The sequence below is a fragment of the Anarrhichthys ocellatus genome, unplaced genomic scaffold (genome assembly GCF_004355925.1).
Source record: "Anarrhichthys ocellatus isolate YVR2014 unplaced genomic scaffold, GSC_Weel_1.0 scaffold48, whole genome shotgun sequence".
Taxonomy (NCBI): domain Eukaryota; kingdom Metazoa; phylum Chordata; class Actinopteri; order Perciformes; family Anarhichadidae; genus Anarrhichthys; species Anarrhichthys ocellatus.
Window position 1 is genome coordinate 1,084,432 of NW_022280078.1, and position 15,276 is coordinate 1,099,707.

Consider the following 15,276-nt stretch of genomic DNA (forward strand, 5'->3'; position numbering starts at 1 on the left):
TTCACTCCCCCTCTGTGTGTGTTGTTATTTGAGCTTCTCTGTGCTTTTACATAGTTGGGCTGACTGTCTTTTGTGCATGTTCGTGCATTTGAGCGTGCCCCACTGGTTAGCTCATGGCCGCTGCTCTGCACTAGGCTCATACGGCAGTTGCGATGCGGGAGCTCCGGTAGACACCGTTAGTTCTGTCAGCACGCTGAGGCCTATGTTGAGAGCCACATTAATCTGCTGCTACAACAGTTTTTCACCAGATTTTGCAACCAGGGGTTTTGCTCCCATTCAGCACAATAACATGACCATTTATTAGATCGGCCACTGACGTCAGGTGACTTGCAGTCAAGTTCCTAGTTCATCCTAAAGGGGTTGGATGGGGTTGAGTTCAGAGCTCTGTGCAGGCCAGTCAATTTCTTCCAAACCAAACTTAATGGACCTGGCTTCGTGCATGTGGGCATTGTTATGTTTAAACAGGAAAGGGCCTTCCCCAAACTGGAAGCACACTATTGTACAGGCATGTAATTGTTTGCTGTGGCAGTAAGATTTCTCTTCTTTAAAACTAAGGGCCCACAAGTATGTGCAGTGTCCACAAGGCTATGCAGTGTAAAATGGTAAATCCCTGTTCAGCTTTCTACTCAAATGGCAAAGTGCTTACTGGCGCACGTGGCCTAAGACAGAGATACACTCATCAACATCGTATATTGGATTAAGTGAATGAAACCAGACTCAGACCAATTGGAGAATGTTGTGCCAACATATTTACAGAGATCTGGCTCTATGGGGGCATTGCAGATCAAGCTGCACTTGACAGGTGTACAGCAAAACAAAGAGCAGAACTCTAATAGGACGAGAGGAGGCGGAGTGTTTACATCCATTATGCTTGGTGCGCAAACGTTGTCAAAGTTGATGGACAATGTTTCCTTGAATTCAGATTTTTAATGTTAAGATGCATGCCGGCCACTACTGTTTTTGTTTTGTCATGTTTTTGTTGTGTAGCATAAATGGACTACAACTGCATTTCGCTGTGCAACTCTGTGTTGCAGGACGACAATAAGGGATCCCTGAGTCCTTACATTTTAAAGCCATGCAGCCTTCCTGAGTGTGTATCCATGACATTCTCTTTGCTTATGTTTGTTTTTACATTTAAAAACTTAAAAAGTTCTGTTTCAAATGTTATATGAGTATCTTCAACATGTATATGTTTATATTTGCAGGCTCCAATAAGATTAGAAATATAGTCCGACTGTAACTCTTTCAGTGCCCTATCAAAATACATACTTGTAGCCATGCCAAACATGATAGCTGCCATTTAATGCAATACATGTTTCTCTAAATGGGTCCAATAATAATAGCCTGGAATAAGAATATAATATCAGTCATCACACGGGCTGTATCTTTTGCAAGTTTTAATTATAACGGTGTGTGAAACGTATTTTTACCAGGGCGTTTTTGTCAATGTACACGCGTGTGTGAGCGTGTGCGTGCGCGCGCGTGTGTGTGTGTGTTGAGGAGAGATGCTCACCCACACCCCTTGAACGCAGCATGACGGTCACGTGAGATGCTCCGCTAATAATGCAGTGACGTGGTAGAGTTCCGTCAGTAGAGCGGTGTCTGACAGCCTGACTCCCCGGGCCAACAGCTGCGTTGCCCGGCTGGGAAATCCGACAGGGGTCGGTCAAAGACGGAGCGGAAGAAAGATCCTCGGAGAAGAGAAACAAAAAGGTGCTTGACTGTCAAAACGAAGAAGCGGGATAGGTGAAAGTATACGACTGGTTGTTTTTGTTTTTCCTTCAGCACTCGGGGAAATGTTTTGGCAGTGATAGGTGGGACAGGATATTCATTTTTATTCTGTTTTTCTCCATCGCTCTCACTGCGCCGATACTCTAGGCTAAATCCTCCTGCCGAGCATCGTAACGGACTAGTCGCACCCCTGCTGCTCTGCCGCTCTCCCCTCCTTAGAGCGGCTCGAGCTCCGGATAAACGTGTGTGGATGCTGTGGTGCTTTCTCGTACATGTTTACATCAAAATCGCGTCTCCGGTGAGGTAGATAAACAAGGATAAGATCAGGAAATAGTGAAACAGCAACAAAAAAATGTTTTATTGAGTGAGGTAGAGGGAGGCTGTGGTGTATAACGCACACAAGGAGCAGGAGAGGAGGAGGCGCAGCAGGAGCAGAACCAAAAACCTGCAGGTTTTGTTCAGCCTGTGGGGATGAGGACGAGGAGGGACGTAACACATCCAAGGGTGTCAGTGTGATAAGAGGAGAGGGAGCTGGAAGAGGAAAAGGCACTAAAGCGCGAGGTTGTTTCCGATCCAAGGAGGCGTCGATGGCGGGGAAAGGGACCGGGGTTCACGCACTCCGACAGCCGACCGCTGCCCTGTCAGCAGCCGCAGCAGCATGAGGAGGAGGAGGTAGGCTATACGCAGCACTGCACGTCTCATCAGTCCTCCACATCCTCATTATTCATTTAGCCTTCCCCGCCTTCCTCTCCACTCCATTAGGCTACAACCAGCCATCCACCCTTCCCAGCCGCCTCGGTATCCATCCATCCTATTCACCCATCTGTGCCCTTCCTCTGCGTCCCAACACCCTGCATCTCCTCTCCATCGGGTACTTTTTGGAGCCCCAGTGAATTCCTAAAATGTTGCAGTGACAGTCAGGGGCACTTCGGGAAGGTGTTCGAAGCAGGTTTACAGCTTGAAACATTAAGAATACTTTGATTGTATTATAGCCTACATTCACCCCCTAAGGGTAAATGTTGATGGATAGCTTTCGTTGATCCTTGCCCAGAGCAAATCAGAGATGGCTGAAGGAACAACCATTGATATAAAAAAAGGGGTCAGTCCATACTGTATGCCTATTCCTTTACATAGATTCAAGTTTAGGAAACTCCTCGTTGGAGCTGCCAACAGGCCAGGCCAGGGAGTTCCCATTGATCCAGTTCAATTAGGCTTTTTATCCACTTCATCACGTCCAGCTGCCTGAGCCATTTGGCACGGAAAGCCTGTGCATGCTAACTGCTGAGATGGATATATATTTAAAAAAAGCAGTGAAGCTCACCATCTGGGTATTCACTCTGCCCGCTAGACTATGAAACTTTAATAGGGTCTAATTTTCAAACCACCTCATAATTTATTGCTGTGGCGTCTGAACTGACAACCACGAAAAGAGTCAAAGTGGGAAGAATACGGCCAGGCTTTATTAACAAAGTGAAACGGAAATACTGTTAGAATTAGATTCAATGGTAAAAGTTGGCCGCAGCACAATGAGAAGGGTTGGATATCACTCGGGCTGAGTGGAAGAAAACCACCGTCATATAATATTTACTACAGCTATAGTAGCTCAGAGCTGCCAAAGCTTTATTTCCCAGAGGGCTCTTGTATTTTTGAGTCCACTTTTAAGAGGCTGCTGTATCCTTTGTAGCCTTTTTGACAGGACAAATGAATCCAAATGTTACCCTGTACATCTAAATGATGTGGTTTTGACTTGCGTGTTAAAGGGGTCGATTCACACAAAGTATAAAAAAAAGATTTCTCACTTTTGGGCTTATCTGGTAATGTTTTGAGATGTCCGTCTGAGGTTTTTGCCTCGGTGAATGGGATTATGGTGTGTGGTGCTCACAACATGGAAAAGTTGCACGTAACATTACATTTAGTGGTTAAGTGATTTTTATTTTCATTGTTGATTATTCTGCCCTATACATTTGAATGAATGATAGGGCATGAATCTAGTTATTGTCTGGTCTAAAAACAGCAATTGCAGTTTCCAAAAACACAAGGTGACATCTTCAAATTTGCTTCTTTTTTATTTTTTGTCCAACCAACAGTCAAAAAAAGAAATTAGCCGATTATCTGTCCATCAACTAACTGAATCATCATTTCAGCTAAAAAAAAACAGCAAAATATCTTTAAAGAAAAAAAGCTCCTGTGATTCTTGATTAATTCATGGAGAACAGGTTTTATTGGAACTAGTTTCTAAAAAAAAAAACATCCCTCTATTGTACTGAGGTGGAGGCAAAGATGGTCGAAACGGGCAAATACGGCTTGCTATCACCAGAGAAAGAGCCAGAGAGAAAATGTTTAGGTTTTTTTTGTCATTTGAATGAATTGACCCTTTAAAGGATTAGATGATCATGTTTTTTGATGGGATGCTCCAGTGGCCTGTCCCAGATCTGACCAGCCTGTGTGTGATGAAGGGTAAAAAAAAACACAGCTGGCCATCCAGTGTCACTCATCTGCTCTGCAACACTTAGCGAGAACGCAGCCCTTCCTCTCCCAACGGTCCTATCCTATTTGAGGCAGGCTACACCAAACAACATTGGCAAACAGGCCTACCCCCAAAAAATAAAAAGTATTTATTTTTTACAGTCTTTTATTGGGACTATTTCTTAGATATAATGTTTGTTGTGTTGAAAACTGTGGGCCTACACATAAGTCTGATTATCCAAATAAACAGTGGCACTGGTTTTTGGAAAGCGATGCTGCTGCTGAGTTTGTTTTAAAAGGGTAATGTTTAATTAACTTTAATTAACTTCCATTGTAGTTTGGCTGTGGGCTAAATTTCAGAGTCAGATCTTTTGAAAACTCAGCAGATGAAACTGAAATATCTGCATGATAAACATACCACGAGGAGTGAACTCGAGCACGTCGGCCTATATGGACACAGACAAAGACAAATCAATGGACAGTGTCACATGTTGCCCAGTAGTTTAATTCAAAAGCTGGACAAATGCATTATAATACTTGTGTGATCGTTTAGAAATAGATGATAAATAGGAAAAAAACAAGTAATTTGAGTAAGCTGTAACACTGAGATTGGTTGACAGTGCTTAAACTAATTTAGTTAGAAAGCAAGCAGACAAGTTTGCAGTTAAAGGATTAGATCAATTCGGACATTTTGAGCATCAAACACTATATTTCCTGGATTGTGGTTAAACTTTATGCAAACATTTATGATGGAAATCTCATAGAAAACACAAAATTCAGGAGGCAGGTGACAATTCAAATTAAAAAGATATAATGCAATGTAATGCAGTAACGCATTCTGTATTGGTTTAAAATATTTGTTCTCCTGTAGGTCAACTTCTCATTTAATGTTATCCCTGCCAAGTCAACAAAAATGTAGGCATTTTTTAGTCTTCCTTCCTCTTATGTGTCTTTTTGCTTGGGGAAGTAACCGCTTTTATTGTGCATGTGGCACCGTATTCACCTCAATAAACTAAAAACAAACTTTCTGTAACACCAGTCTCAGCAAATGTTTAGTCTATTAAGAAGCAGTTGACGGCCGAAAGAACACTTCAAGCTGTTTACCCGAAAGTAAGCCATAATAAACCTGTAGAGGCGTCAATACTTACGCCTGGCTGATTTGCGACCATGACTTACGAGAAAGTATTAATCATAAATGTACTGAATTGTTATTAAGATAATGGTTCTTGATACCAGATCGGCACATTGTCACCGATACCCGATCCAGCTAGCATCAGACTGATATCAGTATTGGTTCATCTCCACTTGAATTAGCTAAAGGAAATAAATAAACGGTTTGAATAGTTATAAGTAATGAATAAACAGTCGGAGCTAAAAGTCATGGATAAATAGTTGCAATAGTTAGCTGATCAATGATAAACAACAGTCACTTTTGAGGAAGAAGGCAGCTCAATAGGGGAGGAAAGTGACCAGGACAAGAAAGCATTAAAATGATACCGCAGCAACATTGAGGGGAGAGGTTTGAACTCAATAGCATTCTCTTTACTTTCAAGTGACTGCTTGGGAAGCGTGGACTGAACACTGGAAGATGCTTTTTTAAATGAGCCCAGCGTGACCTTGTGAGAACAAAAGCAGACGTGACATTCTTGAAACTCATTGCTGTGCAGCTCAAGTCACAATGGCAGTGCAAATACTTCAGATGCGTCCTGCCAACATATGCATTGGCCTACAGTAAGAGAGCAATGGGAAGAGAGTGAATGATTGAAGGTAAAGTTGTTTTAGACAAAGACATTGCTTGAGATTTAGGTTTGGTATCTTGGCTCTCAACTGGAATGCTAACAATAGAGAGCCAGGGCAGAGTGCCCTTCTTGCTCAGTGCTGCATATTTATTGGGCATAACAACTCACCAGACTACGATGAAGCATCAAATGGGCAAACTTCATGACCAATTTAAGAACCGTGGTCATTTTGTGAAATCAGGAGGTACAGTAAATATCTTTCCGATACGTTGAAGCAATACAGACACTACTTCAAAAGTCTGAACAGTGCTTACATTGTAAAATAAAATAAAAAAACTATCTGTAACCTGCTCCGTGTTGGCGGTGATCAACCCCACTATCAGTATTCTGTCATATGGCCTTCGTCAACCCTGACTTTTCTATACCCTGATAAAGGCAATGTACCCTACTTTAACATTAAAATAAATCATAAATGCAGTGGTTGAATGAGGATTGTTGCTTCAAGGCAGTGAACCTCAGGCCTGACTGACTATGTGTCAGTCAGGCCTCAGTCACAGGCCTGACTGACACATAGTCAGTCAGGCCTGTTTCAATAAAGTGCAATTTCAAACTCTACCTTCAGTGAGCTTCCACTCTAAACGGCTCACAAATCGTAGCTGTGAGTGTCTTGAGGAAAATGTGTCACAAAGTGCACTGCTTCACTGAGTGAAGGTCATATCCTCATCGACATCAGCAAAGCTTGTCTTGCATGCGTTACACAAAGATGTGGAGGCCAAAACGGGGCCGGGCTGTTTAGGCGTGGAAACAAAGAAAGCAGGGAGAATGGCGTTCATACCTCGCTGTGGAAAGTATTTTGCTCCGTTTACTGTATTTGTTTTCCCCTCCAGGTTTGAGGCTGATGTGGTGACAGAGACAACACTCTAATGTATGCCTAGTATGTCATCACTGTGTCACTACCCCTGCCTTCGTTCTGATTATTGACCGCTGCAGAATCGCTGGGGCTTTAATTAGTGCTAGTGGAGCTAATTGGCTTGCGTAAAAGTGACATTGATGGGAGGCCGGAAAATGAATTAATGAGGATGGGCCTTGGCAGATTAAATGGAACTGCTAAACAGTAAATGTCTGAATGTCTTTTCTCCCAGTCAAACTGGCATTTACGTCGAAAAAAACCAAAAACAGAAAGGAAGTCTCACACTCAACCATTCATGGTGGTCTGCATGTGACGATTGTGGATGTGTGGGCATCCATCACGTGTTTGTGTGTGTGTGTACTTCTTCTGTGTACATGTGCATCTAAGTGTTTATGAGCCCCTCTGGGTGTGCACACTTCATCAGAGCTCACGTAACTAGATGTTCATTTAGTTGACAGGAGAAATCTCTCAAGCGTTGGATATGCTTCGATGTAAAGTATGTTAACCTTTAAAACAAAACCGACCCTGGCCCCTCTCATTCTCCTGTAATTGCTTGCGCTGGGTAAGCACACTCGCCTGAAAAGGTTATCGTGTTCCTTGCCAGTTGTCTTGATGAATGAACAAACATAGCAGGAAATGAAAATTGGAAGTTAAGAAAATCGGCCCCCACACTAAGCCGACATGTAGCATTCGCACAAAATAATGCTCGGTTTTTCGGTGGCCGCAAATCATTAAAAAGCGAGCACACAAATAAACAAAATGGCAACGCAGGCAGTCAGTAAATTAACGCACTCAGGAAGGAAGTGTAGTGGGGAACGCTCAGAATAGGAAGTGTTGTGAATGCAGCGCTCAGGCTAGGCTCCCCCCCCCCCCAATTAGTGCCAGCATTTATAAGGCACCTGTGGTCCTAGCCTCACTCCTTCTTGGCCCCTGTTCTGGTGGTGAGTGTCACACATATTCCTCCTCTTGTTGCCGTCTGACTACTTACCCCTTGTTTGAGGTGGTAAGTAGTCACATCTTAATTTGTATTATTTTGCAGCATGGTGTGCCCTTTTAATCTCTGTTTATCATTTGTAGGTTCACCTGCTGCTGTTTTGCTGCCTCCATTTTGTCTGATTTGTTTTACCTCCTTTTTCTTGTTTTGGTTTTGCTTTGCGTGTTTTGGCTGTTTTTCCTTTGTTCTGCATGTTTTAGTGATTTTTATTGAATTCTTTAATAAATGTTTATTTTACGAAATGCATCTCTGTCCAAATACCGGTAGTGAACTTGTGTGCCCTTAATAAATTCTCCAGTAATATATTAGGGTCTTTTAAGTTTATATTTCCCGGGGTGTAAGTCCCCAGGTGGCGTTGTTGGTCCCCTTTAATTTCCCCCCCCCCCCCTTAAGGCCTCGCTACAGAAGGATGGATTCAGGGCTTGCACTGCTGCTATATTAATATTCACTAGTTCAACCTGCGTGTGTGTGTGTGTGTGTGTGTGTGATCATTGAACACAGCAATGATGCAGTATGTTTCTAGTGTGGGTATAATTATGTGTGATGGGCACATGCATCTTTTGTGTGGGTCTATAGACACAAGAGTTGCATTGTGTGCAGTGTGTTTGTTGTTTGTGCCATTGAGTCTGATCTGCATTCGATTTCGTGTTAGTGGGTCTGTGAATGCACAAAAAAAAATGGATTGTGTGTGCACTGCAGTATTTGGTGTGCATGTGATTATGTGCAATGCACAGTAAATTTTGTGCTTGTGCAAACTGATTGTTTGCCCCGGCGAGTTAGAGAATCAGTGTGCGCATACGTGATTGCCTTTGTGCTTCCCTTGGTGCACAGCTCCCCGTGGGCAACAGATGCAATCATTCATATTACATTTTGTCTGCTTTGACGCATGCTTGTGTGTATGCTTGTTTCCTTGCGTGGCCTGCATTTATGCCTGTGGTAGAAGATCGAGCAGCCTGGGTGGTCTCAACTAGACAATAGGTGGCATTGATAAGCTGAAGGTGAATGGCGGGTGAAGGCTGTTATCGCCGGAGGCTGGCTCAGGCTTCGGCACCCACTGCCTGCTGGACCCTGAAAACTCATTTTGACAGATGCATCTCCTCCCTAGCTGTCGACGCGCGGTGGGGGGCTGATGACGCTCACTTGCACAAGCGGCTCAGTGTAGCGTTAGCCAGTATCACGTTGAGCAAACCTGCAATTTATACTTCTGCCCCAGGCATTAAGCTGAATAATGACATGCGAGAAGCCACCACCATCTCACCATGCCCAGCACCAGACAACCAGCTCATAGTGTCAACGAAGCACTTGAGTATTTTCAATTCCTTTTTATAGTCCTAACTGAGATGTGTCTGGGATGATCAAGGAAATGCCCTTATTTTATTTCACTGTGTGAAGTAATGGGACAATGTGCTCATTTAGTCAGTTGTTACTGTGTGATTGATTTACTCTGATAAGATGTGTTATACTGTGTGTCCGCCACTAGGCACACATCTTGATGCGCCTTTTTTCAGTTGTATCGATGAACTGTACGCACAGTAATATTTACAGCAGCAATCTTGCAACAGCGTTCTCTGAATCTCCCATTTCTTTCCTCAGAAAGACGCATCCCCAGAGCCTGCTGTTTTTTACGTCCCTGTCCAATCAAAGATGCTACAAAGCTGTTGTATTGATTTTCTCCCTTTCAAAATGTTAAGTCAGCTTACAAAAGTGCAATTTACCATAGTGGGCTCTGCTTCCACAGAAAGCTCTAATTGGGGCCTTTGCATCTGGAAGAAATTAATTCAGAATTACTCAGAGTCAAAACAAACCATAAATAAAATGATTAAGAAATATGCTCTGTTCTCCCCACAAGTAGAATGTAAAACACATCTGTATCTCAGACCATTGACACTTGGCTCAGTGCCAGTGAATCGGAGGTCCTTTTCAGACCACTGCCAATGTTTTCTCATGTTTCTTTTCTTCTCATTTCAGCTCAGAGTAAACACAGAGGAGGTGACCCTTATCATATCCTGAAGGAGACGAGACATAGAGCATGACCTTGTGTTTGTCTACAGTGCCAAGGAAGAGCCAGGAAGAAGCCTTGGCAAGAGAATCATCGCCTTCCTAGCTCCATCAGGAGCCCCTATAACCCTGTTGCAAGCTGCACTGGGGGGCTCAAACATTCCCCTGACTTCACCAGGGGGCTCACTCCAACCCATCTGCCAGCTCCAATAACCCTCTGACTGTTGGCAACCACATGTTTGAGGCGACTGTGTGTGACCGCCGCCGCCCATTCTCGAGCAGCAGCAGCAGCAGCTTCCTGCGACCCCGATCTGCACCATGCAGTGGAGACGGCGGCACTGCTGTCCCATCAAGATGACCTGGACCGTCAAGCGTTCGCTCTTCCGGACCCATGTGGCCGGCCTCCTCTCGCTGGCTCTGCTCTTCACCCTCTTCTTGTTTTTCAGCCACCAAGACTGGCTGCCAGGACGCAGTGGACCCCGGGAAAACCCACTGGCCTACACCGTCAGGGGCTTCCGCAGCCCCAAGGGAGAAGCCAACCAGAGCAGCTCCCTGAGGAGCCTGTGGAGGGAGACGGGGTATGTAGCGCCAAAGCCTCTGCTCAACCTCAGCTCTCAGCAGGCGGATGGGGCGGCGGGGGAGGCAGCAGCAGCAGCAGCAGGGGGTGGAGGAGCCAGGATGGGCGTAATGGGGCTCGGGGACTCTATGAGCACTAACAACAGTTTACAGAAGGAGATAGGCGTGGGAGGGAGGCTCAGCGCTCAGCCCTACCGCTACATCCTCAACGAGCCTTTCAAGTGCAGGGACAACATGCCCTTCCTCATCGTCCTCATTGCTGCAGAACCTGGCCAGGCCGATGCCCGCAACGCCATCCGCCAGACATGGGGGAATGAGAGCGTAACAATGGGCCTGGGGTTTGTCCGTCTTTTCTTGCTCGGCACAGGAAAGAGCTCAGACACCTACCTCCAGAGCAGCATAGAGGACGAGAGCCGCGTTCACCACGACATCATCCAACAGGAGTATCAGGACACTTACTACAACCTGACCATTAAAACCCTGATGGGCATGAACTGGGTGGCCACCTATTGCCCACACACCTCCTATGTGATGAAGACAGACAGCGACATGTTTGTCAACACAGAGTATCTCATCCAAAAGCTGCTGAAGCCCGAGCTGCCTCCCAAGCAGAGGTACTTCACTGGCTACCTGATGAGGGGCTATGCACCAAACCGAAACAAGGACAGCAAGTGGTACATGCCGCCGGAGCTGTACCCAAGCGAGCGCTACCCGATATTCTGCTCAGGCACGGGGTACGTGTTCTCAGGGGACATGGCCGAGCTGATCTACCAGGCCTCTCTCAGTATACGCAGGCTGCACCTGGAGGACGTTTACGTGGGGATCTGCCTGGCGAAGCTGCGCATCGACCCGGCGCCCCCTCCCAACGAGTTCCTCTTCAACCATTGGCGGGTGTCTTACTCCAGTTGTAAGTACAGCCACCTGATCACATCGCATCAGTTCCACCCCAATGAACTCATCAAGTACTGGAACCACTTGCAGAGCAACAAGCACAACGCCTGCATCAACGTGGCCAAGGAAAAGAACGGCAGGTACAGACACCGAAAGTTTCATGGAGAGAGGCCTCCTTGATGCAACCTGTGACTACCACCTGCCTCAAAAAGAAGGGAGATGGGCGCACTGTAACTACAGCCGAAGGAGGGCATATCGAACTCAGCACTATACACTATATGGGGAAAAGCACATTGTTTTTGGTATTGTGTACAGTCGATGATCCAAACTATTTTTTTAATTTGAGAAAAAAAATGTTATGTATTGTAAACCTGTTAAGCTATTTCTAAAAGGAGGATCGGAGGACATGTCTGCGATGTAGAGCTTGCACAAAAAAGTGCTGCTGCTTAAGAGTGGTGTTTATGATAATTCAGGTGCCAACAGAAACGTGTTAATTCATGCTACAGTTAATGTGAGGGCTCTCCTTGAAAGGATGGTACTGTATGTCGCACTCTACGAATCTAAAGAAAAAAAAATATTGAAGACACAATTGTGTTTACACAGACAAAGGGAAATGCACATGTATTTTGTCGACAGTTACACTACCTAAATATGACTGAAAGTATCTTTGACGTTGACCAGTTATGCTGCCCTGTTTCTCAGTGTTTACTTTACAGATTTATCAAAGAATACAACACTAAAGAAAAGGTTTCTGTCATATACTGTACTTTGTTTTAAAAAAAATCTACATGAAAGCACTCATGTCATGTCAGAGATGACTGAGATTGTATTTTTTAAAGCTTTACATTGAGTATGACTGCACTTGAGCAACTGTGCAACGAATTAATTAACAATTAAATGTACTGAACTCATTTTGCTTGCAGTTTGTGTGATTCATCTGGGATTCTTTTATGCAATCAAGCAACTTTAGTATCATTAGTCCATACAAGCCAAGGGCAGCAAATGTAGTGCACGGACATAATTTAATGTCCCTGCGACCCGTTTTAAGGCACAGTTTCTGAATACGGGCTTTGTGTATTTCCCCATGGATTGAACTTTCGATACTTTCACAATATCTTTTCAGCAAAATAAAAAAGGCTCCCCTTTTACAATATGGGACCTTTTAGTTATTTAGTGAATAACCAGTTTGAAGCTACAGACAAGATCCTTTACATGCCATTTGTTTAGGGGAAGGTGGGATCCAAAGAATACCTCCTTCACGTCACTTCCTATTATGAAGAGTGCTCAGACTTCTCCGCTCACCTCTTTTTAGTTTTTGTTTCCACTTTTATGACTACCAGTGGTTGCATTGTTACTGAACGATCTAAAATGATAATTCCGAACGAACCAGGCAAATGTGTTTTCTACAAACAAAGCCACCGATCGTTAAAAGAAAAAGGTAATATCGTATTCAGTGGACCTTGAAGAAATGCATTAACTTCCAAATAGAAAATTGAAACATTGAGATAAGTTTAGGTCAGGTAGAAGCAATGTGAAAACAATCAGGCTGAGCGATGACAAATTAATTATACATCGAACCCTTCAGTGTCCCCTGCATTAAATATTCGGCTGCAAAACACCGAAGTTTAGATTTTAATTGAAAATGAATGCATATGATTTTGAAAGGCTGCCAGTGTTTCTCCATGATGGAACTGCCTGTGCAAGTGTGTGTGTGTGTGTGTGTTTGGGTGGAGGGAGGCAATAAATAAATACATGCCAGAATGCTCAGGGCCACCAACAAAAAGAGCATATAAAATTGGGTTAAGACTTGAAATAGCCGATATCAGATTAAGGCAAATCTAAATAAACTAATGGAGAGCCAGGTCTCCTGCGCGTCTGTCAGTCTTTTTTTTAATCACCTACACGTTTGAGCAATTCCGTTAAGGGAGCTGTAAAATGGGTAAAGTTCACACAATGGTATATTTTAAGCCACTAATCACTAAGCAGCAGAGTCTTAAGGGTGGAGGAGGCTGAAAAGTAGAGACAGCAGAGGGAGAGAATTTCAAGATGTTCATCTCAGATAAACTGCACAGTGCAAAGAATTATTTGATGCCGGAGCCACAGGCAAGGAAACAACAGCTTTATGTGTTACTCTGTACACAGTCGTGAGAGAGATTATGCCATAGTACCAGCCTCAGTTCAACAGTTATCTACAGCGAGACGACATATTATTATCTCGAAACAGAGTTTCAAGATGCTAACAGTCAGCTGTAGGATCTATACATTTGCGAAAATATCCATAAAGTGATCCAAACAACAGATATTTGGCTTCACACCTATTTTAACATTGTACCAACGAAGTAGCTTTGCCTTTTTCTTAAAAATAACTTCTTCTACAAATACACCGATTACCTGTACTCAGCTTTGATATTGACAAGTTTCCAAACTCATCAAGCTGGCTGCTGTTGACTTGACAATGTTCATATATGGCTGTGTTTGTTAAGAGGTATGTCAAGGTTAAAGAGAGCCACATCACGTGGAATAGACAGCAACGACTGCTAGAATGTATTTAGAGGACTGGCTAAAGTGGCAGTAACTGGCTCAATACAGATTTGAATCCATGTTTCTTTCATGGTTTTGTCTATGAAATATATTAAATGGATTAAGTCCAATTTTACAATTGAAAAGCATAGCAATCTCTTGTCCCCTTGATTTCCTATAGGTGACCCTAATATATAGTCTGCTACATTCAAACCAACTTTCTATTTCAACCTGTTTGTTAGGTATGTTGTATTTACTACCAAACCAAATCGCTTTACTCTTCACTCGTGGTATTTTTATTTTATTTTGGCAGGGACTCAGATCTAAACCTGGCTCATTATTTTGTAATTTTGTAAAAAGATAATGAAATATTTGATATTGCTAATTAGATAACAAATGGCAAGACTGTCAACAACAAAATGACTGTGAAGCATAAAATGAACATCTGAAACCTTGCACATAACTGATAAAACTGATCTTGTAAAGAGTAGTTTCATAAAGTAATGCTAACTCGATGAAATAAATTGGCATGAATGTGTCTTCAATGCATCCAAGATATAACTAATTCACTGTTTCCTTTCAGTATGGTGGGTTAAGTCCACACCGTCTGAGAGATTCGCCCCTTTTTTGGCCACAGTGGTGGAGCTTCATCAAACTGCACGCTCTTGTAGCTGTGCCTCTTGCTGCTTTACTTGCGTGACTGTGGTATCAACTGAAAGGTTACAGTGTGTACATTATACGAGTAGTAAATCAAAAACATCCATGTGTCTCTAACAATGCCCTGACCAGCCTTTAGGTCTTATATTAAAGCAAACCTTTTGGTCACCACACAGGAAAACAAGGACATCCAATTTCCTCCTCAAAGCCCCTTCCATTCCAGCACAGTGGAATTCATGAAACACTGAACTGGTCCCAGGTATTCATCACCCCCCATTAGTAATGATTAAAGCCATGACTCAAACCTTGGGAACAAGGTTTGGTATCATTCATGCATGTCCATATGCAATCAGAGCGCCAGATTACCAGCATCCGGCTGCACTCAGCCCTTCAACAAATGATGAAAACGAGAGAGGGCTGGGGAGGGAAAAGTATGGAGGGAGGGCTAGAAGAGGTGAGAGGGAAAACTGAGGCAGAGACAAATAGACTGGTCTGGTCTGCTACTGGAGAAGTACAAGCAAAAGAGAAAAGGATGAGGAGGAAAGAGAAAAATAGCAGGAAGGAGGGAGTGATGAATGAAAGGGAAAGGAGCAGTGACTGATCAGTATTGAAAACCTGTGCCGCTGTAAACGTGGTATAAAAGGCTAACAGTGGAAACGGATTGAGATGTCTGTCGTGATGGAGTGGAGGCTGTGGCCCGGCTTTAACATCACAGCTCACTGTTCCTTTAGAAACCAGAGGAGAGAAAATACACTTGAGGAAGAGACAAATCTCCTGACCTTTCAATAACAGCC

The 15,276-nt window shown here is 43.7% G+C and overlaps 1 protein-coding gene across 1 annotated transcript; it reads left to right on the forward strand.

Moving 5' to 3' along the window:
- The first annotated feature begins 1,604 nt into the window (after nt 1–1,604).
- On the forward strand, nt 1,605–14,760 carry b3galt2 (UDP-Gal:betaGlcNAc beta 1,3-galactosyltransferase, polypeptide 2). The gene is made up of 2 exons (XM_031869752.1): nt 1,605–2,403; nt 9,809–14,760. Exon 2 carries the CDS (start codon nt 10,157–10,159, stop codon nt 11,483–11,485), a length of 1,329 nt encoding a protein of 442 aa, XP_031725612.1. The 5' UTR covers nt 1,605–2,403; nt 9,809–10,156; the 3' UTR covers nt 11,486–14,760.
- Nucleotides 14,761–15,276: the final 516 nt, after the last annotated feature.

Excerpts from the sequence above, each read along its gene's own strand:
- b3galt2 (XM_031869752.1), top strand. The coding sequence starts at position 10,157 with ATGCAGTGGAGACGGCGGCACTGCTGTCCCATCAAGATGACCTGGACC.